This window comes from Desmodus rotundus, chromosome 7, assembly GCF_022682495.2.
Source record: "Desmodus rotundus isolate HL8 chromosome 7, HLdesRot8A.1, whole genome shotgun sequence".
Lineage (NCBI taxonomy): Eukaryota > Metazoa > Chordata > Mammalia > Chiroptera > Phyllostomidae > Desmodus > Desmodus rotundus.
The window spans coordinates 105,361,907-105,388,402 of NC_071393.1; the positions used below are offsets into that span (position 1 = coordinate 105,361,907).

The 26,496-nt window shown below is 44.6% G+C and overlaps 1 protein-coding gene and 1 long non-coding RNA gene across 5 annotated transcripts in view; one reads left to right on the plus strand and one right to left on the minus strand.

The window, feature by feature from the left end:
• RTN1 (reticulon 1) overlaps positions 1 to 26,496 on the minus strand; it is a 161,118-nt gene that overhangs the window by 48,541 nt on the left and 86,081 nt on the right. For all 4 annotated transcript variants that reach the window (XM_071222007.1, XM_053929183.2, XM_045201173.2 and 1 more), the window contains exon 3: positions 22,741 to 23,481. In XM_071222007.1, the coding sequence (XP_071078108.1) occupies positions 22,741 to 23,481 (741 nt within the window). The remainder of the gene's footprint in view (positions 1 to 22,740; positions 23,482 to 26,496) is intronic.
• LOC123480451 (uncharacterized) lies at positions 1,366 to 26,392 on the plus strand. Its single transcript, XR_006656465.2, has 4 exons — positions 1,366 to 4,021; positions 20,973 to 21,074; positions 25,585 to 25,815; positions 26,151 to 26,392. It is a non-coding gene; the product is annotated as an uncharacterized lncRNA (long non-coding RNA).

Below are 26,496 nucleotides of genomic sequence, written 5' to 3' on the forward strand. Positions count from 1 at the left end.
TTTACTTTTTAGGGCCCTCATTTTATTCTTCGTTTTCCTGGAAATTTAGACAGATTTTAGCAAGTAACTTTGTTAAAGCTTGTTTATTGATTTTAGAGAGAAAGGATGTGAGAGGGAAACATCGATCAGTTGCCTCCCACATGTACCCAGACCTGGGTTTGAACTTGCAGCCTCAGGATGTGCCCTGACAGGGGATCAAACCTGCAATCTTTTGGTGCATGGGACAATGCTCCAAACAGCTGAGCCACCCAGGCAGGGCTCAGCTAAGTTTTAAACTTTTCCACTTCTCTACTGTCGACGGCAATTTAATTCTCGCATTCACCTGCCTGGCCACAGATGAGGACATGTGCCTTCATGCTGAGGCAGCGGGTAGAGTGACTTTGCTCCAAACGCTGCAGGATCATTGCTAACCTGCACGGACACTGTCCGACTGGATGAATGACTTGGCCCACAGCACAATTACCTTGTTGTCCTCAGATGGCTTTCTGCCCAAGCCACTCATCATCCCAAGGGCCAAGACACCACTGAAAAAGTCAGTGTCATAACTTAACATTATATTCTCAGCTCTCACTGTGAAAGAAAAGAGGATGCTTAATTTTGTTTCAGTTTTTAAAGGAGTAAATCTCTTGCTGCTCTGATCGTCCTTGTAGAGGTACTAAATGGAAAACGCTATGTATTCACTACAGCTGCATGAGCTGATCCTAGGGCCCGGGCTGGCAGATCTGGTGACAAACCCATTTCTTGTCAGCAACAAATTTCTAAATTTCTGTGAAAGTGTGGAGTCCACTGTGAGCCTCTTGGGTCTCAAATTCTGGTTGGAGAAGGTGGAGGCTACTATAACCTAGAGTTGGGGATCTAATCTCGATAAGAGTTGTTCCTCCAAGACGAAGGAGTCTGTCCCAAAGCAGAGAGTCAGGCCAGTCAGGATAAGCCATCAAGAAACATTTTTTTAGGATTTCCTATCATTGGTCCCTAGACCCTAAATCTAAGGAAGATTAGTAAGCGCTTCCTCACCACCCTCAAGGGACAAAGAACAGGAAAACACAAGGTTGAGAACATTTTTAAATAGAACTACCCCTTCTAAAAGAACGTGACAGCTGGAATGCTGTGAAGTAACCACTGGATATTCGCAGTGTAGGTCAGGTTGGCTAACATTATTTGAGTCTCAACTTTTGGTCGACTTGCTCCTCAAGGGACAAACTCTCAGGAAAATAACATTTTGTATTCCTACAAATACATGCTTATTAGTGAAAGGCTCGCCTCCTTTCCTCTCATAAACACCTCCTCCTCTTTCAAGACTAGGTTCAAATATCACCTCATCTTGGTACACATCGTTAACCTCCCCAGGCAACTAACGGCCGCTCCTCTGGGTTGCTGGTTCGCATCTTTGTTATCGTACTCGTTATTGTACACCACGGTTATTTTTTGGATGTCTTTCTGTACATAGTAATGATTTGCTTGGGACTACCACCCTTTCTTATCACCGAAACCACAACCCTGAATACGGGCTGTTATCAAGTACATGCTGAGTAGATGGACCTTCCAACCCAGAAACTCTCTGATTCCGAACTCTTTGGTCAGCCAGGTTTTAAAAAATGGAGGTTCCCTGATTTCCAGAAAAAGATAACATCACCTTAACACAATCATTTCTAATATTATATCCTACTGGAAACACTGAGTAGTCATAATAGCCTGCCATTTTATTAATAGAGTACAACAGCTAATTTTTTTTTTACAAAGCATTAAGAATCAAGCTAAAACAATATTGTGACTGAGAAAAGCCTCTATCTTTCTATAAAGAGAAGATTTAAAGTTTGTTTCTCAGGTAATCTTTGTTTCCCAGATAACCAATAGGATTCCTTTTGAAACATTTTGAAACTTTTAGTCGTGACTGGGAATCTGCATTTTACCTGTACAACTGGAATTGCTGAGTAATATTTTGATCCATTTTTGTATAGTTAACATTCTTCTGGAGTAGATTCAAATATGGAGCAAGAAGAAATTAATTTTCATCTGCTCCAACTGGAAGCCTGTTATCATTTATACCAACAAAACAGACACTACAGACAGATACTGCAGGGGACACTCTTTTGATGGCTGAGACGGCTATGTGTTCTACCTAATGATGGCCGATAAACATGTGTCCCACTTGTGTATGAGCCTAACCAGAACACCATTACCAAGACATGGAGGGGGCACCTTTTTCTTAAGGGGAAAACGAAACAAAACTTGCTCCAGTATCACCTAGTATTGAGTAACCAACATATTTTTCTGCACTTAAGTTTTTGTGAAAAAGAAGCAAATGGTATAAATAAGTAATAAAGACATATCTATAGGAATTTAGTGTGGGAAATAGGGAAGGAGCAACATTTAGATTCTATCTCCTGGTCAAAGATTTAACTCCTAAGCAGTGGAAATAAAAATACATGGAAAGGTAAAAGTTCTGAGTTCTGGGCCCAGTTCTTGACATTGGCTCTTCCACAAGATACTAGCAAGTCACCTTCTTTTCTCCTAAGAAAAGGAAACTAAAATTTCAAGGAGGAGAAAGAATTTCAGAGATATCAAATATACAGAAAATGCTGGCCCAGGATTTGAATCTAACTCCAAAACTCATCCCAGCCAATATTATTTGTACTTGTCAGCACCAAACAAAATGACCTTGATAACTCTTCCATCTTACCACAGAGCAGGGGGAAAAGCAAGAGAACCTGAGTTTTCTGGAAACAAAGTATGTTCTGTAACAGAGGTTAGCAAGCTTTTTCTGTACAGGGCCAGGCAGTAAATCGTTCCGGCTTTGTGGGCCGTGCGTCGCAGCTGCAACTACTCACCTCTGCCGGTGTGGCCCAGAAGCCAAAGACAATAATACACAAGCCAATGAGTGTGGCTGTACTTCTGTAAAATAGTACTTAAACAACAGGTGGTGGTATTATAGCTGAAACCAAAAATTAAAAATTAAGAATAAATTTAATAAATGCCCTGGCCAGTGTGGCTCAGTTGGTTAGAGCATCGTCCCGTAACTGAAAGGTTGCGGGTTCAATTCCCAGTCAAGGCATGCATTTGGGTTGCAGGTTCGATCCCCAGTCTGGGCCCAAACAATCCCAGGTTGGGGTGTGAACAGAAGGCAACTGGTCGATGCTTCTCTCTCGAATGGATGTTTCTCTCTCTCCTTTCCTCTCTAAAGGCAATGAAAAAGATGTCCTTGGGTGAGGATTAAAAAAAAAAAGAATATATTTATAAAGGAAGTTTGATTAAACAATGGTTTCTTAAGTACCTGCCGATGGCCCTCACCTCCTAATACCAACATCTTTGGGGATTAGGATTTCAAAACATGAATTTGGGGCAGGACACACAACTATTCAGACCGTAGCATAGTACCAGTATAAAAATCCATCAATTCTAATCCCTTTAAGGAGCACCCCTAAAATAATATCTCTGCCAGGTTCAAAGATGTACTGAAAAGATTGTGCAACATTGCTTGGAAATGCTATCCACTCTTTAGCAATGTTCCCTCTCGGCACCCTATTCCTTCTGTCTAGTGAGTGTGGGATGAAAGAGCAGTGGGTACGACATGGTCCGCCAGCAGGGGCGGGAGAAACAGAAATAGCTTTGGAAACTTGCTGGCACCTAAAGAGTCAGCCCTCAGAGCTCCAAAGGCCCAGAGCCACCGGAATCTGGAATGTGCACACTAGTCCTTGCTCCTGTTGACAGGGTGCCCCTACCATATAATGAAGGGATGGCCAGGTCTTCTTTTTGAATTCAGCATTGTCCTGTGCCGACAGCACAGAAGTAAAGGAAATTGAAGAAGCGATCAAATGTGCCAGCTACTTACTGAGAGCGAGGAGAGGGGAGGAGATAGGGAAATAGCAGTGAAAGCGTCGGGGGAGAGACAGCCAGCGTTGGTCCTGGAGTTTGACTTGCTGCTGCTGATGCTACTGATTTTCCTGGACACTGTGATGAGGAGGAAAATCCACCTCTCACAAAGGCCGTGCCACACACCCTGAAAATGCCATTTTAATGCCAGGTGAGCATACAGGATTGGGGGAAGGGAGAGGAAGTGGATAATCACAGCTGGATCAGCAGTATAAAACAACTCACCAAAAAACAGTATGTACGGCCTTTACTTAGCCCAACAAAGACTTTCCTGGCTTGGAAAAGTGGGTCTCAACTGTATGGAAATTTTATGTACAGTAAAGGCGATACGATGGACTTAAATCTCTCCTTTATGCCCAGATAAACCTTTTAAAAAGTACTCCAGAGAGTAGAGAATAAATAAGACATTTAACAGCTTCTCCATATTCCCAAATTCAAAGCTACTTTTGCATCATGCAGGCTACCTCAGGCTCCCAGGCACAGGGCAGGGGAGCAGGGTACATACTTAAGAAGGTATAGCACCCACCCACCCCCTCAACTTGCAGCTATCCTGTGATTGGCCTCTACTGAGGTGAGCATTTACATTTAATTTTACAGAGGGCTAATGAGCCTCTAAGTCACTTACATTGCATAAACAGGACAATGGGGATAAAATACATTCTTACCATTTGCTTCTCTCCCACAGGCGTACTATCACTACAGTGTCTGATATGGTCCTGAAGCTATCAAAGCAACGATTCTGTTTACGTGGCTGATTTCCCAGTAAGCCTGACAAATGCTGTCATCACTGTGGGATAATTCAACCTTTCTCTTTAGGTTAAGAAAGGGATAGGAATCATTATGCTATGAATACTTCTCCCTTCTCCAGATTTTTTTAAGATATGGGAAAATAGGCACAGAAAGGTCAGAATGCTCATATAAATCAATAACGTAGACAGGGCTGGGGCAAGCATTGCTTTTATTGCTCCTACAGCACTTTATTGCACTAACCTGTTCGTATGTATGTCCCTGCAAATGCCTTGTGGGAAAGGATCACTCACATGTAGTAGGTGCCTGCGGCTTCATGTTTCAATGAACGAATGAATGAGCATGTGCACATGTGAATGGGTGAACATGTGTAACCCCCCACGGATTGTTCATGGTTCTGATGACCTAATTCAGAGTCTCCTTTGCTTCTCATAACGGGAATACTACTAGTTTCCACGGGGCTCAATGTTCAGCTCAAAAGCACGTCCTGGAGAACAGGTTCTGACTTTAAATTATCTGATGTTCCCATGGAATCCAGCAAAGAACTAGACACACACAAGTGCTTGAATCATGTGCTGAATTAAAGAACTGCCAACCTGAGTCAAGTGCAAGGCCCACCCAGGTCCACAGCAACAGTAGGAACTGTCTGGCAGCTCTCTCAGAACAGATTTGTTTTTCATCTGTATAATGTTTCTGGTTGATATTGAAAGATAACTAATTAGCTAACAATAAGGTGAGTCTGTTTTTACCAAGAGCCTCAAGGCACAGGGTTGGAAGGCATATCTGTTGTCTTTGTCAGTAACCATAATACATTAGAGATACCCATCGCAATATTTTAGTTCTATCATCCGTCCTTGACCATCCTATTTAAAATACCTGTCCTCTAGGCCTGCTTTATATCTCTAATTCATAGCACTTACCATGAGGTGATACTGTACTATGTGTCTTTACTTGTATAAGTGGGGACACCCCAAAACCTGGGATTACCTTCTGCAGGGAGGGCCCCTTGTAGTACAGGTTTCCCCCACTGGATGAGTGTTCTAGGAACCCATCTGTATCAGTGTACCAGCTGGTGTTGTTGTGAGAGGCTGAATTTGGCTTCAGTGAATATTTTTTGAGACTTCCAACGCATTTGCTCATTTCATGATGGATGATTTACAAGCGCACCTGCCCACACTGCACTGAGTGTTCAGCAGTTTTTAACCAAAAATGGCATGACCCCGTGCCCCACCCTCTCTTACCCTATCTTACCCTGAGCACCTTTTTTTTGCTTCCCCGGATGAAAAAAGTCCTCAAAGGAAAATGTTTTGCCAATGTGGAAGAGGGGAAACAAAAAAACAGAAGAAGCACTAAAAGGCATCAAAATCAATGAGTTCAAAATTGTTTGGAGCAGTGGGGAAAATGTCTTGATAGGTGTGTTGCATCAAATGGAGAGTACTTTGAAGGTGACTAAAGTTTAAACATGTAAGAATAAATACACAATTTTTTATAAATAAATTCTGGGTGTTTTGGTTCTCCCTCGTACACTGTTAGTCTCCCACTAACTGAATCCCACGGGAGCAAGGTGTCTGCTTTGTTCCCACTCCCCGCACCACGCCTAGGAAGAAGCCTGGTGCGAAACAGGTTCTCAAAAACTGTGTACTTATTGATGTTGCTAAATTTATAAATGTTCACTCACCAAGAGTGAAGCTGTCATTTGAGATAAATCAGAGAGGTACAAGGATGTGTTAACTGCTCGATAATTACCACGCACACTGCATATCCCACTACACTGAAACAGAAGTCTTCAGGAAATAAACACCTGGAACCAAAGAAACATATTCCTCTGCCAACACCCTCATCCAGAAATCAGTAGAAACAGGGCCAATCAGTATAAAAGCTTTGGAAAGACATTTGCCGCATTCTACTAAGACTGAAAAGGGGAGGGGGGGTTGCTGCAACTAAGCCAGATGGGGTAGAATGCCATGAAGCTTACAGCAGATGGCACTAAAATATTAAACTAGCATTTCCTTACGCTCCAAGCTGAGCTCTATGTTGCCGCTGATTAGGGGAGTCAGTCTATTTAAAAACATGCGGGTAAAATGGATCTTGTATTGTTAAATCTTTTGGCTAAAAACAACTCCAAGCATTAGCATCTAATATGCTTTCCCACAAGCAATATGTTAATATTATTCAGGCAAGGTTATGTCTAACGAAACCACCCAGCATAAGAGGAAGAAAAGCCCACAGTCTCATGAATCTGTGCAAAAACAAGCTCTGTGTGGTAAAGCCGTGACAATCTGTTTCCCTGATCTCCATAGCAACTGCAGCAATACGCAGACAGGCGCTTCAAAAACCAGATTTGTTTTCTTTTTTCCAAGTACCTTTTGCATGATATTTTTAGATGATGTTGAAATACAACTGACATTGAATAAGGTGTAAACACACTGCCTGTTCCAATTGCTTCAGTATTGGACAGGGTGGCTTGTCATCTCACTTAACCCACAGTGGTGACGCCACTGTCACAGAGCGGCACCTGGCTCCCTGAGGATGCCCCAGAAAAATGCAGTCAGCTGAAAGTTGGGCTTAATAACATGGACAGGCTGACAGGAGCCACCCCCTGGAGGGGAAGATACTTTCAAGATTTATAAACCATGCAAAGTAAACAGCGTATTATCCATCTGCTTCACAAACATCCCTGAAGGCTCCTATCTAAAAAGAAGCCCCAGAGATGACTCACTTTGTCAGTGAATCTGAGGTATAGGCACTATCAAGTGGCAGTCAGCCCAAGAAGTCAGGGGAAGATTAAAAAATAGAGCCATGTAAACAGGTGTTTCTGTATGTTTGAAAATTTCCATATTAAAACACTGAGAAAAAAGGAAATACATTTAATCAGCATATAATACACAAACCAAGGGAACTTTCCACCGTTCCATGCTCTTATTACAGCCAATATCATAGAAAACAGAAGTCGAGAGATATTCACTCGCTGGCCAATTAAAAGTAATCGAGTGAAAAAAAAAATCAGATGATTCTTTGGAGAATTTGAATACAAACTTAGCATTAGATCATGTTAAGGATTTGTTTTATTAAATGCACCAATGATCCTGTGGTTATGTAAGAAAATGCTATTTTTACAGATGTACCCTGAAGCATTTCGGGTAAAATATCTTGACTGCTATGACAATTTAAAAATACTCCCCAGATGAATGTGAAAAATGATAATAAACATTAAGTTTTATTGACATATATATATTTAAAAGTTCGTTACACTATTTTATCTAATCTGTGTATGCAACTTTCCAGAATCATCTATTTTAAATATGTTGAAAAAACTAGAAGCATGAGCACTCATTTCAAAATTATAGATAAGAGTCGAGTACTTGAAGGGCCAACCCTAACCTTGTCTTCTTGAAAGGATGATTAAAATACATGTTATTTTATGGATAACAACTTTTTGTCAGTGCTTGTGAAATACTTTATATGGATTTTTGGAGTGAGCTGATACATAATTATTTATTTAGTTTTTTAATCCTCACCTGAGAAAGAGGGAGAAACATCCATGTGAGAGAGAAACATCAGTTGGTTGCCTCCCATACACACCCCAACAGGGGATCAAATCCGCAACCCAGGTATGTGCCCTGACAGGGAATTGAACCTGCAACCCTTCTGGTGTACAGGATGACACCCCGGCCAACTGAGCCAGGGCAATTTTTGAGAGAATGAAAATGGTGGACACAGGAGATGAAGTAAAATGTGCAAAACAAGCAAGATATTACAAGAAACATCTGTGGATGGAGACAGAAACTCTGCATCAATCCGGTCCCTGGTCCGGTGCCAGTCTGCCCGCCTATAGGGGACCAGGCAGACAAGAGGCTGCTCTCACCTGGAACCACACCAAAGTTTACTTCCCATTTAGGGTAACTGAGAAGTGCCAGTCATCTGCAGCATCTTACTTAAGAAACAAACCCTCGAGGATTTGTCTACCTACTCTAAACGGGTGATTCCATGTTTATCATTGTGGGACTGTAGCTAAAGCTTGCTCTCAAACATTATTTTAAATATTCCTAAAGAATCTGACTTTTCAGAAGGTAGCTTAAAAATAAATCACAGGGATAAACTTTGTGGGTAGAGTCACACTTTGGGAAATGGGGAAGAGGAGTCTGAATCATTCCAAGCTGGGCATGAATTCAGTCCCTTTAAAGGAAACCAGTCCTCATGGTTCCTTCTGCTGAGGCTGCTACCACCCAGTCCATTCTTCTGTGTTGGGACAAACCCACCCCGGTAGGACCAGAGTTGGGGGCTTAAGCTAAATGTGGATGAGGAGGAATAGTGTCCGTGAGGTTGGCTGTGACAGGTGATGAAGCAGTTCACTCAGACCCTCCCATCCCCAGGGATGAATGCTGGGTGCACAGGGGGACAGGCTGCTGACGGAGCTCAGGCGCATGGCTGAGCTGCCACGGCATGTTCGACAGGCCTTCCATACAGCCAGCCTTAGAAGGCCAAGGACCAATCCACTGAGGACAGTCATCCCTGCTGCCCCCCCATAGCCTTGGTAACCGCCGTTCCTAACTAGTACAGCCCAGCTGTATCTGACACAGAAAACACGAGCCAAACATAGAATGTGATAACTGCTGCCACTTACAATGTGCCAGGGCTTCCACTATCTTAAGGTCCTTAGAAATATTATTCAAGGTATTCTATTTAAATCTCCTTACAATTCTAGGGAGTAGGAATTTTTGGCCACATTTTACAGATGAGGCTTGGGAAGTTTTAGGCCAGCAAGTGGTAGACTAGGGTTGGAATCCAAATCTGTCTTATTTTAGAGCTCATGCCTTAATCATTGCATAATACCTCCTTTCTCTGTATCAGGCTTAGTAACAAGCCTCATTGTTTACCTGGCTTCTGCTGTGTTCAAAGTAATAAGCATTCACTGCAGAAGGCTTTCGCGTTTTATAGGGGTTATAAAGCTTCAGCAGACTGGTCTCGTACAAATTCCATAGGCTCGGCAGAGAAAGGCTTGAACACAGGCCTACAGTAATGTCCCCTCTGCTCTGTCGGCCCAGATCCTTGACTGGCTACGTCAGCCGAACCCCACCAAGCACGTTCTCTGCTGACTGCACTTGCCCTTCCCTGGCCACTCCACAATGCGCAGTCAAGGGGTGGATGAGCTTGAGTAACAGCGGGGGATCCACACACACCGTTTTCTTCTTATTTGGCCTATCATTCTTTAACCTTTCCTTAGACTCAGTAACATTTAAGTGAGTTCTTGGAAAAGAGCACACAAGTTATAAAACACATTGGCATACCATAAATCCCATAATACTTCAGTGGCTTTACCTATGCATCTGGAGTCACTATTATTGATGCATCAAATATTTATGAAGTCCCTACTATTTACCAGGCACCACTGTAGGCACTGGAACTACAGCAGCAAAACGCTGTCGTCTTAAAGAGCGTAGAGTCTACATGGTGGAGACAAGCAATAATAAGCAAATGCACACACAATGTGGTGGGAGATGGTAGGTGCTGTGAAGACCCAACAACAAGCGGTCTGTGATAAGGACCCGGTGCTCATCAGATCTCCTGTGCGCCCCAGGCGGCAAGGGAGAGTCATGTTACTAATTCTGGCCACTGGACCATAAGCGAAAGTGATGTGTTTCATTTCCAGAAGGAGGTTTTGAAGTACTGGTATGCCCCGCCTTCCAGCTCTCTTCCCCTGTCATGGCAACCTGGAAAGTCCTATGTTGATATTCAGTGGCCCAGGACGGAGGACGCTTGGACCCCTTGGTAACTGGATAAAGGAGAGCCTGCAGCGAGTAGCATCAGATTTTGTGTGAGCTAGACAGAAACATTCATGGAGCTGAGCCACTGAGATGTGGGTTGGTTACTGCAGCATGGGGCTAACCAACAGTGTCAAGGTCAATGCCAAAGCCTGGGGAGAGACAACAAACGTAAACCGAAGATAACAGGAGCCCAAACACCACAGACGGGGTGAACTCAGTGCCTGTGAACCCCGGATGGGCATTTTAAATCACCTGAAGATACTAAACAATATTGATCTGTGGACATAACACCCAAAGATCATACTCTGGAATATTTAGATGGGGACCTAAGCATATATAGTGTTGGGGGAAAAATATTACATTCAACAGAAGATGCTAAATTGGGTCAGCTGGCTTTAGGAAGCTTCCCCAGAGACAACCTGTCCCACCATATGCTTAGGAAAGAGCTTATTAGTGAGATCAAGTCAATGTCCTGCCCCATAAATCACAGGAAAGCAGCCAAACTGTGACATATGAAGAAAACCTGTCAACTTATTAATTGAAATTTTATGAAAGAATATGTTGCAGAAAGAATTCTTGCATTAAATGAATGACTGGACTAGATTCTTCCAAAGCCCCATCTCATTGTATAATTATTATTAACGTAAATATTTAAATAGTAATAAAATGAAAGAATAATTACTTAACCTTAATTATCTCAATTAATGCTCACAAGAATTCTGTGATGCAGCTATTATTCTTTCCTTTAAACAGATTTAAAAAAATTGAAGTGCAGACAGGTTAATTTGCCCCAAATCACATAGCTAGTAATAGGCAGTGGAGCGAGGATCCAAACCCAGCCGGCCCAGGACTCCTTGTCCCAGTGAAGAGGGGGATATGCCATCAAAAATAATGCAGAGTCTAGGGAAGGCGAATTGAGACCCTGGAGGGGAAAGGGCCTCAGGCTCGGGCTCAGGGAGCAGCTTCTCTGATTCTAGTTGAGGATCCCAGTCCTTAGAGAGCAGAGCAATTCACAGGCTGCCAGATGTGATGGATATTTCTGATTGACACAATATCTACTCTTCTTGCTCCAATTCTATGCTCACCAGGCAACAACGAGCTGCTGTGCACACTAGGATGGAGTTCCCTTGCTATGTCTCCAGTGTAAATTTATAAATTTACACTGATATTCTGGTTTCTACCAGATTCTGATATGTTTGTGTTCCAGAGCACATACTGCTGAGAATGGAGTCAAACTACTACTCTAAGACATGGACCAGCCTTGCCCTAAGGTGGCTCCTTCCTTCACCTTCAGAGCCTTCTGGAGATCTGCTGCACAGGATGACTCATACGGGCATTCAGTAACACATGAAAAAGAGCTGGTTTATCAAATAAAACCGTATAGTTCACTCTAAAACGTGGAGAGCATGAAGGTCCCCAAGGATAGAGAATACAGGAATGCGTGTTTTGTACGGGAAGCAGGGAAAGCTCAGGAGCGCTGGGCTCCAAAGTGGAGGCCTTGAGTAGCTAAGGGGCAGCACTGAGGCTGGGGATACATGAGTGGTGGGGGGCAGGGGACCCCAAAATGCTGTGCCCATTTCAGTTTTGCCTGAGGCCAGCCCTAGACAGGGGGACTTCTCCAGTCCGCCCCATAGTCTATCTCATAGAAACTTCTCTACTTCTGCTCCCATGGGCCTGACAGTCATCACCAGGGATACTTCTTACTTTGCACAACTCCAGAGGGCGCCAGCTACTCACCTGGTGGTTATTAAAGGTCTTTTCAGTTTTTATGACAATGTTTTGGGAAGTACCAAAAAAACAGCTCGAGGGCAGAATTGTCTTTTTCTAATTTGCTCAGAATTACCTTACAAGTGTCTCCAGCAGTAAGGCTTATTAGCATCAGCAAAGGAGAGTGGAGAAGAGGAAGGTATAAAAAAGGAGAAGCAGGACAAAATTACTCAACTACGGGGCATTTGTTCCAACATACATTCTAACTATTGATCTTCTTTCTCAACCTCACATTACACCATGGTTAGTATATTGGTCAGGATGAAGCTGGATACAGGAACAAATAACTCCAAATTTTCAGTGGCTTGACATGGAGAGATTTATTTGGGACTAACTTAGAAGATCAATGGGTGTTCGTTAGCAGGCAGCTTTCTTTTCGGTAGTCATTCGGGGAACTAGCTCCTTGCCCTTTGTCACTCTGTAGGCCTACAGCCTTGAAGGAGGAAAAGGCACAATCGCATCTTCAGCACCTTGCCCCAGATGTGACCGCGTCGCTTGCACTCACATTCCATTGATAAGAATTAGGCTCATAGCTTCACCCGGATAATAAGGAGAGCTGGGAAATGCAGTCCCGAATGGGGCAGCCACTTCTCAGTGATGACTCTATACTACGGAAGAGGAAGGATCGACTTGGTGGAGAGCTACCTGTTATCAAATGGGCATCACATAAAATACAATATGAGATCAAGGGCAAATATTGTATACAGTGGGAGGGATAAATGAAACAATCTGTGTCTCAGGCTAGAGGCAAATCAGTCCACATTTGACAGACAAAAGGAATGGTATCTTCTTCACAAAGGACTTTGCCTTCAGCCTCTGGGGTTTGGCCCAGAGATTTCTCCATCCACACGGCCTCCAGTGTTCAGCCTCACTAATAGGAAACATCGCCTCCATGAGAACCAGAATGCAAACCACGAGCCCCGCTTTCAACCTCAAGTCAAAGTCAAGATTTTGGGCTTTGGAATTAGAGGACATCTTAGTGGAATACATAAAATATACCCCCCAATTTTCAAGATTCTGTTTTCAGAAGAATAAAAAACCGGCCTCAAAATATGGACTCCAACAAAAGAAGAGAAGAAAATAAAAGGGACAAATTGGCAATGAGGTCATTTTACTTATATCAAAATTAGCTAGAATGAAGTTATTTGTGATTTTATTTACTTACAACATTTGAGAAAACTATGACTCTATGTAAAATCGATTCAACCATAAGTTGGCGAGCCTAAAATTTTCAAAAATTAAACTCTTCTCAGGGGGCTAAACTGAATTTCCAACTGCCTGGCCATGCTGATGCTTGATTAGTTATGTCTATTGTGTACAATTATAAAGCTATTTATATATTTAGGATGTTACGTCTTAAATCTCCAAATTCTAAGGCAACATGGAAAAGCATTTAGGTTTGCTTGTAAACAAATCAACCACCTGGAAGTCACTTGAGTTGGAAAAGGATGCTGGACGAGAGTCAGGAGATCTCTCAAACAGCCCACAGCAGCACCTAGCACAACCGACTGCCTCAACCCCCCACTTCAGTTTAAATGAGGGCGCTGATCCAAACACTCCAGGTAGCACAAAACCATGGTTCATAAATTCTGCGTGGCATTATATCTTATGTTTTAGTACAGGCTCAAAATTAATGGTCTAGCTTCAAATTAATTCCGGTAAAACTAAGTTACCCATTTAGGAATATTTTTTGAGCCTCTGTCTTGTTCCAAGGAAAATATGAATGGTGATTGAAATGACTGATCACCACATAAATGATCCAGCCATGTGGACACGGCAAAATCATTCAAAGACATATTTTCTTACATCAAAACCCAGGAGATCTATCAATTTTAAGTTGTGGTGGTTTGAGGTGAGATTGGAAAGCAGAGAGGCTGGACATTTTCATCACAACCACTGGATGGCAACAGACATTAACAGAGAGTAGAAATAAGAAGAAAAGCCAGTCTTCTGCTTTACTTGATTTCCTCTCCCATTGTAGATGCAGAATCAAGCCTCCTAGAGATCTTACAAGGATGCAAACAACAATGAGTTTGGAAGTAAATGAATTAGTTTTGGAATACATATTCTGTTTTTATAAGTGCTTTGTGTGTGGATAAACCCCCCCAGCTTTCAGCTCAGCCAAGAGTTGTAAGAAAATGCGGTACTTGCCAGAAGGGACAAGTTGAGACAGGACACTTAATTTACCAGCATACACAGCCTTGCACTGAATAATTTATTAATGGCAGTGAAAATTCTGCTCTTGTGTAATAAGATTACGCTGGCTACTCCCCACTTGTGAACGAAAACGCACAGCTCAGCCCCACCCTCAGGCCTTCTCCCTCTCCCATGATTTCCCAAGCTAGAGACAGAGGTCATCCGGAGGACCCCCTTGACCCAGGAGGCCCCAAATTACTGGGAGCGCCAGAGGTTAGTTATCTGTGGCCCCACCATGTCTTTTTGGGGTCTCTGCCCTGAGCTTTGTGAGGTGGGGAGATGGTAGGAACACCCTCCAGAGTGAGGTTTGGAGACCAAGAGTATGCTGGCATTATCTCCCTTCCACTTCTGCCAGGAGGAGGTGGAAGTCCAGAGTTAACAGTATAAATTTCATTCTAACCCCACACATGAACCATTTTAACTAACGCCTAAGCCCAAACAGAAATCCACCTCTCAGGATTCTGGCACGGGCTCTGGAAAGAGCTGGGGACTGGAGGAAAATCTGTCAAAGATGACTCTGAGGGCTTTCCCAGACCAACCTCGAAACAGGCCCTAGAATAGTAATCCTCCGATTCTGACGCACCGAGGGTTCCCGAGGAGCTACTTCGTGCAGCAGATCCTTGAGCTCCTCCCTGGGAGATCCCGGGGGGATCCTAGGAATCTGTATTTTAACAAACGGCTTCTGATGTGAACAATCCACCAATCGCACTTGGAGAAACACTGTCTAGAAAAACCAAACAGTTCCCCGGAGCTCCTAACCCACTCTCCTCATCACCTGTCCCCCATTTCTACAAGAAGAGCGAAAAGTCATGGCAGAAGGGGAGCACCCTCTCGGGCCTAGGCCACTGAAAACCCAGGAGGACCATTACAGGGACTAGAGAAGCACTGACTGACTGCAGATAAAGACCACGGTCAACTGTATTGGTGAGCAGAAGTAACCAGACCTAGGAGTATGCTTGTCCCTATTCAGATCCTAATCTGAGTGCCTGCCTTCTCTGCCAATGGCCTTTTCTCTGACTTTAGCCTCTGCTCTCTAGCAGGCTCTTTCCTGTGCCTGTTGGTATAATTTTGATTCATATTTAGGACTGTATTTTGGACTTTCTGAAGCTTTGGTGAGTTACTAGGCATAGCAAAACTTGTATCTAACTCTATTCAAACAACCAACTTGCTTGTCCACAATCCCTGCCTCCTTCACTACATGTCTTATTTAACCTTCCCCAGGACCATAGGTGACCCTCATTCTAGCTCCAGCCATAGCCATCCAAACATCTCTGTCACCTAAACATGTGGATGCCTATTACCCCTTCGGATATTTGGTCATGGAAATATGCTAGGTTGAGAGATCAGACTGCAAGAGAATATTCCAGGGTCATCATAACCCAAATGGATGATTTTCCAACAACAGACACAAAAAAATGGGTTCAATGACTAATAAAACGGCATTAAAGTTTGGGGTATTTTTTTCCCATTGTAAATATTTTTGCATATATTTATAACCATTATGGTGATGAAAATTGAAATGTAATTTGAGAGGTGTTAGGACAGAGTCACCCCCCACAACCCACCCAATGCATCAGTAAGTCCTGTTGAGTCAATCTGCGAAGAATATCTCAAGTCCTTCCAGGCCTGTCCACCTCCGTCACTACCGCCTCTCCCGGTCACTGCCATCTCATGCCTGCGCTATGGTGACAGCTTCCCACTGGATATTCCTGCTTCCGCGCTCATCCACCTCCAACCCTTTCTCCTTACAGCAGCCAATGTGACCTTTAGGAATGCAGGGCAGGTCACGTGACTTCCTAATTTAAAAATCTTTCAGTGGCTTCTTGCAATGTTTGAGATAAAGACCAAACTCTGCACCCTGGCCTGGGCATGAAAAGGCACTGCCAACCTTCCAACCCCATTTCTTGCCACTCTCCCATTTGCCTACACGAACATTCTAGCTACACAGAACATTTTTTCACTTTCTAGAATGACCCAAGAACTTCTCTGCCTCTGGACTTGCATTTTCTAATTGCTCAGCACATTTAAAAATCATCTCTTGCCGTGGGTGACTCCTGAGTTTCCTCCTTCACTGACCTTCTTATCTAACCATCACCCCCACCAGGTACTCTCTCACACGTCACTGTTCATTTCCTTTTTAGTTTAAGCCCTTCCCACCCACAACGCAAGCCCCGTGATGGGTGGCTATGTCTGCCTCGGTCACTGCTATATTGCTAGTGTCAGGCACACAGTATGCCACATACGTTGGATCAAAAGACAGATAAACGAATGAATTGATATGGTCTTGCTTTGGTAGTGCTGGCCTAACCGTGGGTAAAACCCATGTCATTCTATATTATACGAGTGTTTTGTGGGGTTGCCAAGACAGAATCCAGAAGTTTAGAGACCATACTGTGGGTGTCCCATCCAGACTTCAGAGGAAAGTGAGTATAGTATTTAAAAGGGGTGGAGAATCCCCGGGAGCCAGTCTTGGCTCTGAACAGTGTGTGAATTTCATCCTCCAAGTCCCATGATTGCATGGGAAGTGAGGATGATTTATTTCAGAGATAAAGGGCCTGGATAGAAAATCGGTATCACTATCGAAATAGGGTTATTAATCCTCAGAAGCATCAAAATGTTTTCCATCTGTGAATTCTATCTCTACAGGCAAGTTCAAGGTTGACTTGAATACATCTTAGGAGCTAATTAATCTATGCCCCACTCTGTGCTCAAGCAAAATTTATTACGAAGGTAGGGTGCACTGTGTCCCAGAGGATTTGCATCAAAATATTAGAGGTATGATGACCATTTTGGATCTACATACACACCTTGGAGGTGAGTGTCAAGAACGTATCTCCCTAGAAATAATAAATGCTGGGGCCCTCAAGATTTGAGAAGGCTGAGAAGGAAACCTCTCCAGTGTCCTGAAGCCACCATTTTAAAAACATAGATCAATATGCAGTGTGGGAAAATGCTACTCTTGTGACTGCTTCCGAAGAAAAAACAGGGATGTGAGCTGGCTACCGGCGGCTTCATTCCGGGTTGCTTAGGCCAGAGAGTACCTCCTGTCCCCGGGCAAAGTCTCACAAAAGCAGCTTAATTGCTTTGAAGAGTCTACGGTGGAAGGCTCACTGTCTTCACCTGAGCGTTTCTCACAGGGCACACACCCTCACGGAAGCCAGACTTTCCCAGGCAGTCACTGGCCCAGCTCGCTGAAAGCTGGCACCGGGGGTGAGGAAGGGCGGGGAGCAGCTGTAACAGACGGGGCATAAGTCTCCGGCTAATTCTGAATCCGCACCGTGAAAGAAAGAAACTTGCCAAGAATCTTTACAGCCTGATTTATTAACTCAGTGTCATGGAAGCAAATAAATAGAGGCCTAGAGTATCACGACGTTTCTAGAATTACAAAAAGAAAAATAAATGGCAGTCACACTTGTTTTGCTTTGCTCCCAAATATTTTAGGGCAGAGGCAATATCTGGCATGATAATGAAAAGCAGTAACAAACATCATGAATGCTAGGTCTATTTGAGAAGACCTCCGTCTGGCAGCCTTCCTGCAAATCACTCCCCCAGGAGGAGATAAGCTTTTCCCAGCCCCAAGGGGCGGGGCCCCGCACACCCAGGGTGCTGCAGCAGGTGTCCTCAGAGGGAAGGTGCGGAGGCCTGTCCCAAGGCCCAGGGAGGGTGGACAGGGCTGAGTGCTCTCTCAGTCTCTCTAATTAAGAACTGCCATATGCCTAGGGCAGGCTCACCAAGGTGTTGTTTTTTTTTTAACTACAGGTCTGGGCTGTTTAGCTCATCTGCTTATAACCGAAATTCTCTTCAGTGTGCTTATTAAAAGTGCAGGTTTACGCCTGGGCCCATTCTAATTCTGTCGTTCTGGGGACGGGGTGAGCAGGAACGCGCATTTCTAATCGGCACTCCTGGAGATTCTGAGGAACCTGGTCCCCAGGCCCCACTCTGAGAACCAGTGGCTTAAACCGATTCCTCCAACTGGGGTCACTGGGTGCATTCTTGAGAGTTCTACAAAGAGAATTTTTACATTTTGTACCTTTATTTTAATAATAGTTTTTCAAATATTAAGAACATTCCAGATCATTCAGATGATAATTGTATAACCAAACACTAAAGTGCGAGACTTCGCTGAGGTGTTTATAATCAGGTTGTGCTTTTCTCTTTTTTCAGGCTGATGAGTCTTTAGCTCAGATCCAGACCTGGTTTGAATGTTCACACTGAAGTGAGGCCTAAATGGTATCTTTTCCAGGTAGGAAGGGAAGGGAATAGAAGGAAAGGAAAGATTCTGACAAAGAACATCAGCACACTGAGTCTGAGGGGCCCTCGGGGCAACAACACTGGGAGGACGGGCTTGGAGCTCAGAAGCGGAGACCCAAACCAACCATTGGGGGGGATGCTACACCCACGACAGCGGCTGGAAACCCATGTGGTTGACGGGAGTAAACGAGAGACTGGGAGGGAGGTAGCAAGAGATCGGGAAACAAGTCAGAGAGTAAGAAGAAAACCAGAAAAAAAGAAACCTCAGAGAGAGAAGGGAGGAAAAAGTTCTGAGAAGGAGAGAACAATGTCCACGTGAATGGGTACTGCCTCTGATTTTACTGTTAAGGAAATAAATTACAGTCTGTTCAATATGATATCATTTGGACAATAAAAAAATTATATATTCTCGAATATTTCAAAAAACGTCTGGAAGGAACAACAACAAAAGTCTGGGGTTATCTCTCAGGAGGAAGGTGCAGTAGGGGAACCTTAACTTTTTATTTTGCACCATTTGTATAGTTTAAGTTTATTATTATGAACATATTACTTTTGCACTAATGTTTTAAGGCCTGGTCAGCAGTACGACATTAAATTATGAGTGAGAACGAGAAGGACGAGTCTCAAAAGAGGCCATTTTGGGGGCAAGAGGTTGTCACTGGTGACCTGTATCAACGGTTTCGGGTAGGAGTGTGAGAGCCGGCCGCCACGGTCTACAACACGGCTTCTCAGGCTTTAGCATGCACACAGAAATCGTCTGGGGGTCTTTGTTAAAGTGCAGATTCCGACCCAGTAGGTCTGTGTAGAGTCTGAGATTCCTAATGGCTCCCACATGACACCCACATGGCTGGTCCACGCACCAAACTTTTGAGTGGCAAGGTAGTCAGAATACAAGAAGTGGAAGTGAGTGCAAAGAGACCACTATCTCCCCAAAAGTGTTCCTTGGACCCCAAAAGTGAAGACGGACCCTGCGGCACGGTCTAATGAAACAGATCCGCAGTCAAACAGGCTTGGTAAACACCACACACCCACCCTGGTGGTGATACACTGGGCATTAGTGTCTCACAGATATTTTTGCTGGCTTTTCACTCAGATGTCCCTAAGAGTTAGGGCTCATCTTACAGCGTGAAACTCATCTCTGCTGTCAGAGTCCGGTGTTCATATGGGTCACCTGGAAGGGTGGGGGAACAGAATTTCAGGGTAGCAGGGGCTCAGGGGGGCACAGAGTCAGGAAACCGGAGTGTGATGAATGGCGGTTTGTCTCCAGTACACCAGCGGCAGCAAAGCCTGATGCTCCTTGGCAGCAGACAATATGATACCATCAGGGATTTGCCAAGGCTTATTCTAAGGATTCTGGACCTTTTTAAAACTTAAGCCAGCATCAGCAGCGTGGCTCCCCAGCCACGGGAAGGAGCGTACTTGTGAACACCTGAACTTGAATCCATGTATACTGCTAGCAGCTTCACTGAACAAGAGCAGGAAACCACAGAAGCTAACTTGACCTCACTGCTGAAAGGATAAAATTCTTCTGTCCGCCGACAATGATTAAGAACAGCCTGGAGGACACTGGGCAGCACTGACCCCCTCACCTGCTGAGATGCAGCAGGTGAGACCAGAAGGAGCCTCAGAGCTCAAATAGCACGCTGGCGGTGCTGAGTCGGCCTTTTGGACTCTCTTCACAGGAAATGCACTGAGCAGTAAGTTTCAGTGGGACGCTAGACTTCAAAGGACACCTCGGTGCAGAAGGGAGCAGTGGTTATTCACCCTGGCATGCCTTAATTGTTTGAAAAGACGGCCTCTCTCTCCTCTCTAACATCTAAACTTGGCAGCAGAGGGTTCAGGCCATAGGGGCACCTTGCTCGGGATTGGAATGACACCAGAACTGGCCATGAGAGGTGCTCTGAAGCCTTACACTCACTGCTGAGGTTTTCCATCGCCTTAGCTCTTCATCGGACATCTGGTCACTCTGTCAGCCCCAGCTGTCATACTTGTCTCTCAAATTTACTAGGAAGGGAAGTGGGTCTGCACGATTCCATTTTCTCCTTATTAGCCTTCAGGTTTATTTACTTTTGAGGGTAAGTATGTTTGAACAGCACTGTGCATGTGGTAGCTATTTCAGGGACACTAGTTAGGGGGTAAGGTGAAACACATGCCTGTTACAGTACAGTGACATGAACTCGGGCTTGGCTGCCGCAGGACAGCAGGGGACAGCAGGCTGTTCGTGCTGATGCTGTTCTGCAAGGCTCCCTGGAGGCTCTAGGGTCCTTTCCCATCACAGAGTAGTGGCAAAAGAATCCAAGTTGGTTTTTAAAAAATTGTTGTGTTTTTAATTTATTTTATAATCCTCACTCAAGGACATTTTTTATTGCTTTTTAGAGAGAGAAAGAGGAAGGGAGAGAGAGAAACACTGATGCAAGAGAAACATCAATTGGTTGCCTCCTGTATGCACCTGGACCGGGGATCTAACCTGCAATCTAGGTACGTGGCCTGACCAGGAATCAAACCCATAGCCCTTCATTTAGGGGATGATGCTCCAACCACCTGAGCCACACCAGCCAGGGTCCAAATTGGTTTCAACAGCCACCTAAAAAATACACACTCCCTCTGATAAATTTGTCCCTATACACACTAAATATACTTTAAACTCACAGGGAAGATATATTTGGGAAATCCGAAGTCAATTATGGGCCCCCACACAATGCCATGTGACTAAGCCACCAGCAACCATGCAAGAGAGGGTGATTTCTCTTAATTTATTTTTTTAGAGAGAAAGAAGGAGGGAAGAGAGAGAGAAAGAGAGAAAGAGAGAGAAACATTGGTTGCTCCTTGTATGTGCCCTGACTGGGGATGGAACCCCAAACCTTGGCATGTCAGGATGATGCTCTAACCAACTGAGATACGCAGCCAGGGCCTAGGGTGATTGTTTTATTGCATTCCTCTAAGTTTGTTTTATTACATTTTTCCAGGTTTCCCTATCCCAATGTGTTCATTTTAAAGAATGTAGAAGCCAGTTTCCAATCTGTAACAAGCAGGATTTTGCCCTCTATTTTTACATGAAGCACTTTAATTGCTACTGACATCATTGAAATTAGTGTACACACAGGAAGGGGGGTGCACCCTCAAAATCGTTTATCCCCAAAAGGCAGAATACTTCTAAAGAAACAAAAAGCAGAGGAGATGCGTAGGAGGGGATCTTGAAAAAAGCTGTGCTTTAGGGTTTGCTTTAAAGTTCTACCTGGGCGTTCTCCACCTAGGAGCTGGGGAGAGGCCCTCTACCTTCACTCAATGCACCCCATTCACTAGACTGTCTAGGGCCTAATTTACTGACCTGACTCTTGGATTCCTCTCCTGAATTCTATCATACAATCAGATGTTGTGATTTTGGAAGGAGAATGTCCTCCACATACAATGTCTGAACGACAGAAGAATGACTTCCCCTTTTCCTGCATTTGCAGACTTCCAGATTTCCCAGCGGAAAATATAATGGCCAAATTAAAATCATTCTAAGTTATAAGTGACTTTTAAAAATTATTTAGTGACTTCAGGTCTTGCTTAGGGACAAGACAGACTCTGGATCCAACTTTGGTACTTATCTTTCCTGACTGTCTGGGACTGTCAGGAGAGAGAACGGTGGTAGGGACCCACTGGCCCATTTAAGAAAAGTCTGGCTGGCAAACTGGATGTGCTAATGGAAGGTTCCAGTCGCTCCCCATTGTTGAAGGGGTAGGAAACTGTATGTGAACTTGGCAGATATGTATGTGTATATACATATATATCCCTTCCCAAGAGGGGAACCTCAGCCCTGGAAAGAAAGAAAGGGCACACTGGCTCCATTCAAGAGCCTATGGAAGACTCTCATCATTGAGGATGCTTGGGTTCTGCCAGCCCAATGCCACGCTGCTCGCTGCTTGGAGCTGGAGCGAGTGGTTCTGCCGCTGACCAATGAATTCTCTTCGGCACCACACCACGCCCCGCACTCCACCCCCCAGCTCCCCCTGGAATGATTCTCTGCTCAATTGTTTGACTGGCTAGGACATGACTACAGGGCTGAGCCTGAACCAACCTCGTGCTGAATACCCCAAAACACCCAGAGAAAGCACACTAAGCAGACAAGCTACTTCCGTTATGAAAGCCGTCACTTTACCTTTTTGCTTATTGAGAAACAGCAGGGGGGCCGCAATGTCAGGATGGGGGCTCTTTGTGGCCATGGGACTTTCCTGGGAACTCGCTGCTTCTGCAGGTTTCTGCTGCACTGGGGACTCCTCGGGCTCTGGGTTTCTGTCTCCAGCGGGCAGCTCCTGGCCAGTTTGGGGGACGGCTGAGGGGAACTTAAGGAAGGGGCCTGGCTCATCCAGGCCTCGCGGGCTGGGTGTGTGCTCACCAACCCGGGCACCTGGCTCCTCCCGGATGGCATCCAGGGCGCCCGGTTTCAGCCGGGGTGAGTCCTGCTCCCGCTTAGGGCTCTCCTCCGAGGCCGAGGACGCATCGCATGATTCAATGATAAGCTCGCTGTCCAGCTCAGCCTCTCGCTCCTCCCTCAGGATGCTGTACTGGATAGAAGGTGAGGCTGGCGAAGGTGGCGGGCCGCCCACGTGGCCGAAGGTCACGTAGCCAGAGGTCAGTGCATCCTCAGCGGCCAGTGGGTCCTCAGACACCAGCTCGATTTCCGAGTCCCCTGACTCTGCGCTGCTGGCCTCGTGGTCCAGGGGGCTGGGGATGGTGGGCAGCCCAGACTTGGCCTTGGCCTCGGGCTTGTGGGCCACTTGGCCCGCTGGCCGTGGGCTCTCAGCTGTTTCGTATGCTAACCCCTTTGCTTCTTTAATGGCAGCGATCAGCTCGTCCTCTGAGATGCTGCTTTTCCCGTGAGATTCTGCAGCAGATGGTTCTGTCGTCCCACAAAGCGAAGGAGAGCGGGAGAGGCACACACACGGACAGACAGATAGACAGAGAGAGAAGAAATAAAACAAAGTTCCATTAGGGGAGATGTTTTCTCGTTGCTTGAGAAACACGTATTATTAGCACAAAAATAGTCTTGTTTCCAGGGCTAGGCTGGAAAGACAGGCCACCTCAACTCAAAGGCTAATTACTGTTATGGCCCAATTAATCAGTGTTTTACATACCTACCTATCTTAATATAGCTCTTTAAAAAATGACCCAGCAATTTCTTAGCAACAGCGGCACCTCAGTTTTTTTTGTTTTTCAATGTAGCCCAGACTCTAGAAGTCACTGTTTTCAATTTTGAACACATTCTCCCAGGGTAGTTTTCAAATGTCACAGATTTCATCAGATAATCTGGGGGATATAACTCCCTAATTTGGCCCACCAATATCAACAAATCTGGAAATCATCCATTATTACTTAACCATTGCTGCTCGTGTTCCCTCCTTTATTAAGACAAAGAAAGTTGATTTGGATCCCTATGTACAATTTGATTTCTGAGCTTTACATTTCCCATTAGAAACGATAATTTGAGTCATTTTCAGCAAAAACTGTAACTAGGTGGAGCCACAAAAGAGAGTTTTTGCCCATTGCACCAAGCCGGCTGTGCAGATCACCACAGTGCACAATCCCACCGGGCTTCTAACGGGGCAGCCCACCGCTCCTCTTCGCCCTCCCTTCAACTCCTTTTGAGAAGAACAAAACCTGAGAGTCACCCCCCAGCCCCCTCTGTGAATGCCTGCCTTCTGCCTGATGAGCCGAAAACCTGACTGGCAATCTTGCTGATATTTCCGTCCCTTAGAAGAGCTGACCTGGGATCACCATGGCAACAGCTTTCAGGAACCTGGTCTTCCCTTGCCATACAGCAGGGCCTTACTTCAGAATATTCTAGATAGTGGTCTCTGGCCATTCTGTGGACAAGAGCTACTTGGGAATGATGGCTAAGGGGTAATGGATTTTTTTTGTGGGTGGGGGTAATGAAAGTGCTCTAAAATTTATTGTGGTGATAGATGCATACATTCCATTAAAAGCCATTAAAATGTAAATGGTTGAATTGTATGCTATGTGGATTATATCTCAATAAAGCTGCCTGACCTTTATTAGACTGTAGTATGAGTGAGAACTTCATGTTAAACAACTGAGATTTGGGGATTTATTTGAATCTGAACAGAATGGATTCTGTTCCACTTGCCTAAATTCACTGCTAACTCTCAGGTCGCTTTGGGGTTCCAAACCATTAGGAGGATACTGCGAAAATTGAGAGGGGGAGTTATGACAGCCTGATGAGTTGTGGCTATAGGGGTAGAAAAGAGAGGACAATTCAAGAGGTACTCAAGAGAGAAAAACCGCGGATTTAGGGTCTGACTCATGTGGTGGTGTCGGAGGTCACTCAGAAATGGTGAACCTGGGTGGGTAAAATGAACAGGAATTCCACACCCAGAAACATGGATGTCAGAAGAGTGAGGTATATTGATGGGACAGGGGAAGAAATTCTTATCTTGGATATCTTCCCTTCCTGTGGCCCATATTCTTCCAAGTTTCTCACGTTGGAAGCTTCTGTCTGACCTCTAAACTGCTAGCAAACTCCTACTGCTTCGACATTCCTAGGCCTGTGCGTGTGCTAGCCTCTGCACCTTGGCCCCTCTCTGTGAATCGTGGGGGTCCTTCTCCTCATTCAGATCTCAGATCACACGTCACATCCTCAGAGAGGCCGTCCCTGACCCCCTCACACCCAACACTCTGTCACTCTACAGCACTCACGCTTCATGAAATGACACTACTTATTTACGCATGTTTTTTTAATTGTCTCCTCTCACTAGCAGGTAAACTCCACGAGGGCAGGGGCTTTAAAAATCTTGTACTGCGATGTCTCTGGTGCCCCACAGATGTCTGACATAGAGAAGTCACTCGATAACTATTTTTTAATAAAAGAATTTTGAAAATGAGTAGGAGAATCACAGACCTCACCAATGCAAGGAAATAGCAACAGTAGTTTTCAAAGAGTTAAGATTAAAACTGACTTACTTTTTATTGCTTTTTTCCTTTTAAGGGAAGCTGGGTGGCTTCATAATGATCACTCGGTCATTGGCTATTCTGAGGCTAGCACCTGAAGGAGCACCTGTGGCCGCCCTAACATGCTCTGGGCACCGCACTGGAGTCAGAAACCACGCGGTGCCGACGGGTCAGTGGTCTGGTGCAAGGACAATGACCATTTCTCTAAAATGCTTCACCGGTACTCGTGACTGACCTGTGCTGAGAAGATCCTTCCAATATCTGATATGTAAGAATTTTTACCTCTGAACTTCAGGGTATATTATTTAACAAGATAAAAGTAGTTAAGTATGTTGTAGGAAGTTACAAAATGAAGTAATCTATGAGACTTGAAGAAAATATATTGGACTCCTTGCTTAAGCTTCAGGGTCTGTGGCTAATGCTGTTCTAAGCTAGAATTTCTCCTGATTCGTAATTCACATAATTAGAAGTATTCACCAGAATTGATGATTTCCTTATTTATTAAATGAGGATAAACAGAATTCCTTTTGTTTAGAATGTATTCCTTTCCCTCGGCTTGTATGTGTGGTTTTACGTAATTCTTGCTGTTTGTCTTATCTGTAGGCACTGGGAATGGCAGTGACCCAAGACCCAAGAGATGCAAGGAAGCCCAAATCTTCCAGCGTCCATGGGCAGAGAGTCACATGAAGCCAGGGTCTCACACACACTGGGAAGGGGGTTAAGTGAACTTTTGAAATAAAAAGAGTAAGGGGAAAGGCCTCAGCGACTAGCTGATTCCTTCCGTCTCTTCTGTTAATTTTATTCTTACTTGTTATTTTATGACTCAGGTATTATGATGTGGAGAATGGGTGGAGAGAGGAGCTGAGTAATGGGACAAGGGATTTACTCCTTCTTGAATAAACCTTGCTTAGAATGTTTATTTGGAGCAACTACAGAGAAATCCATTGCC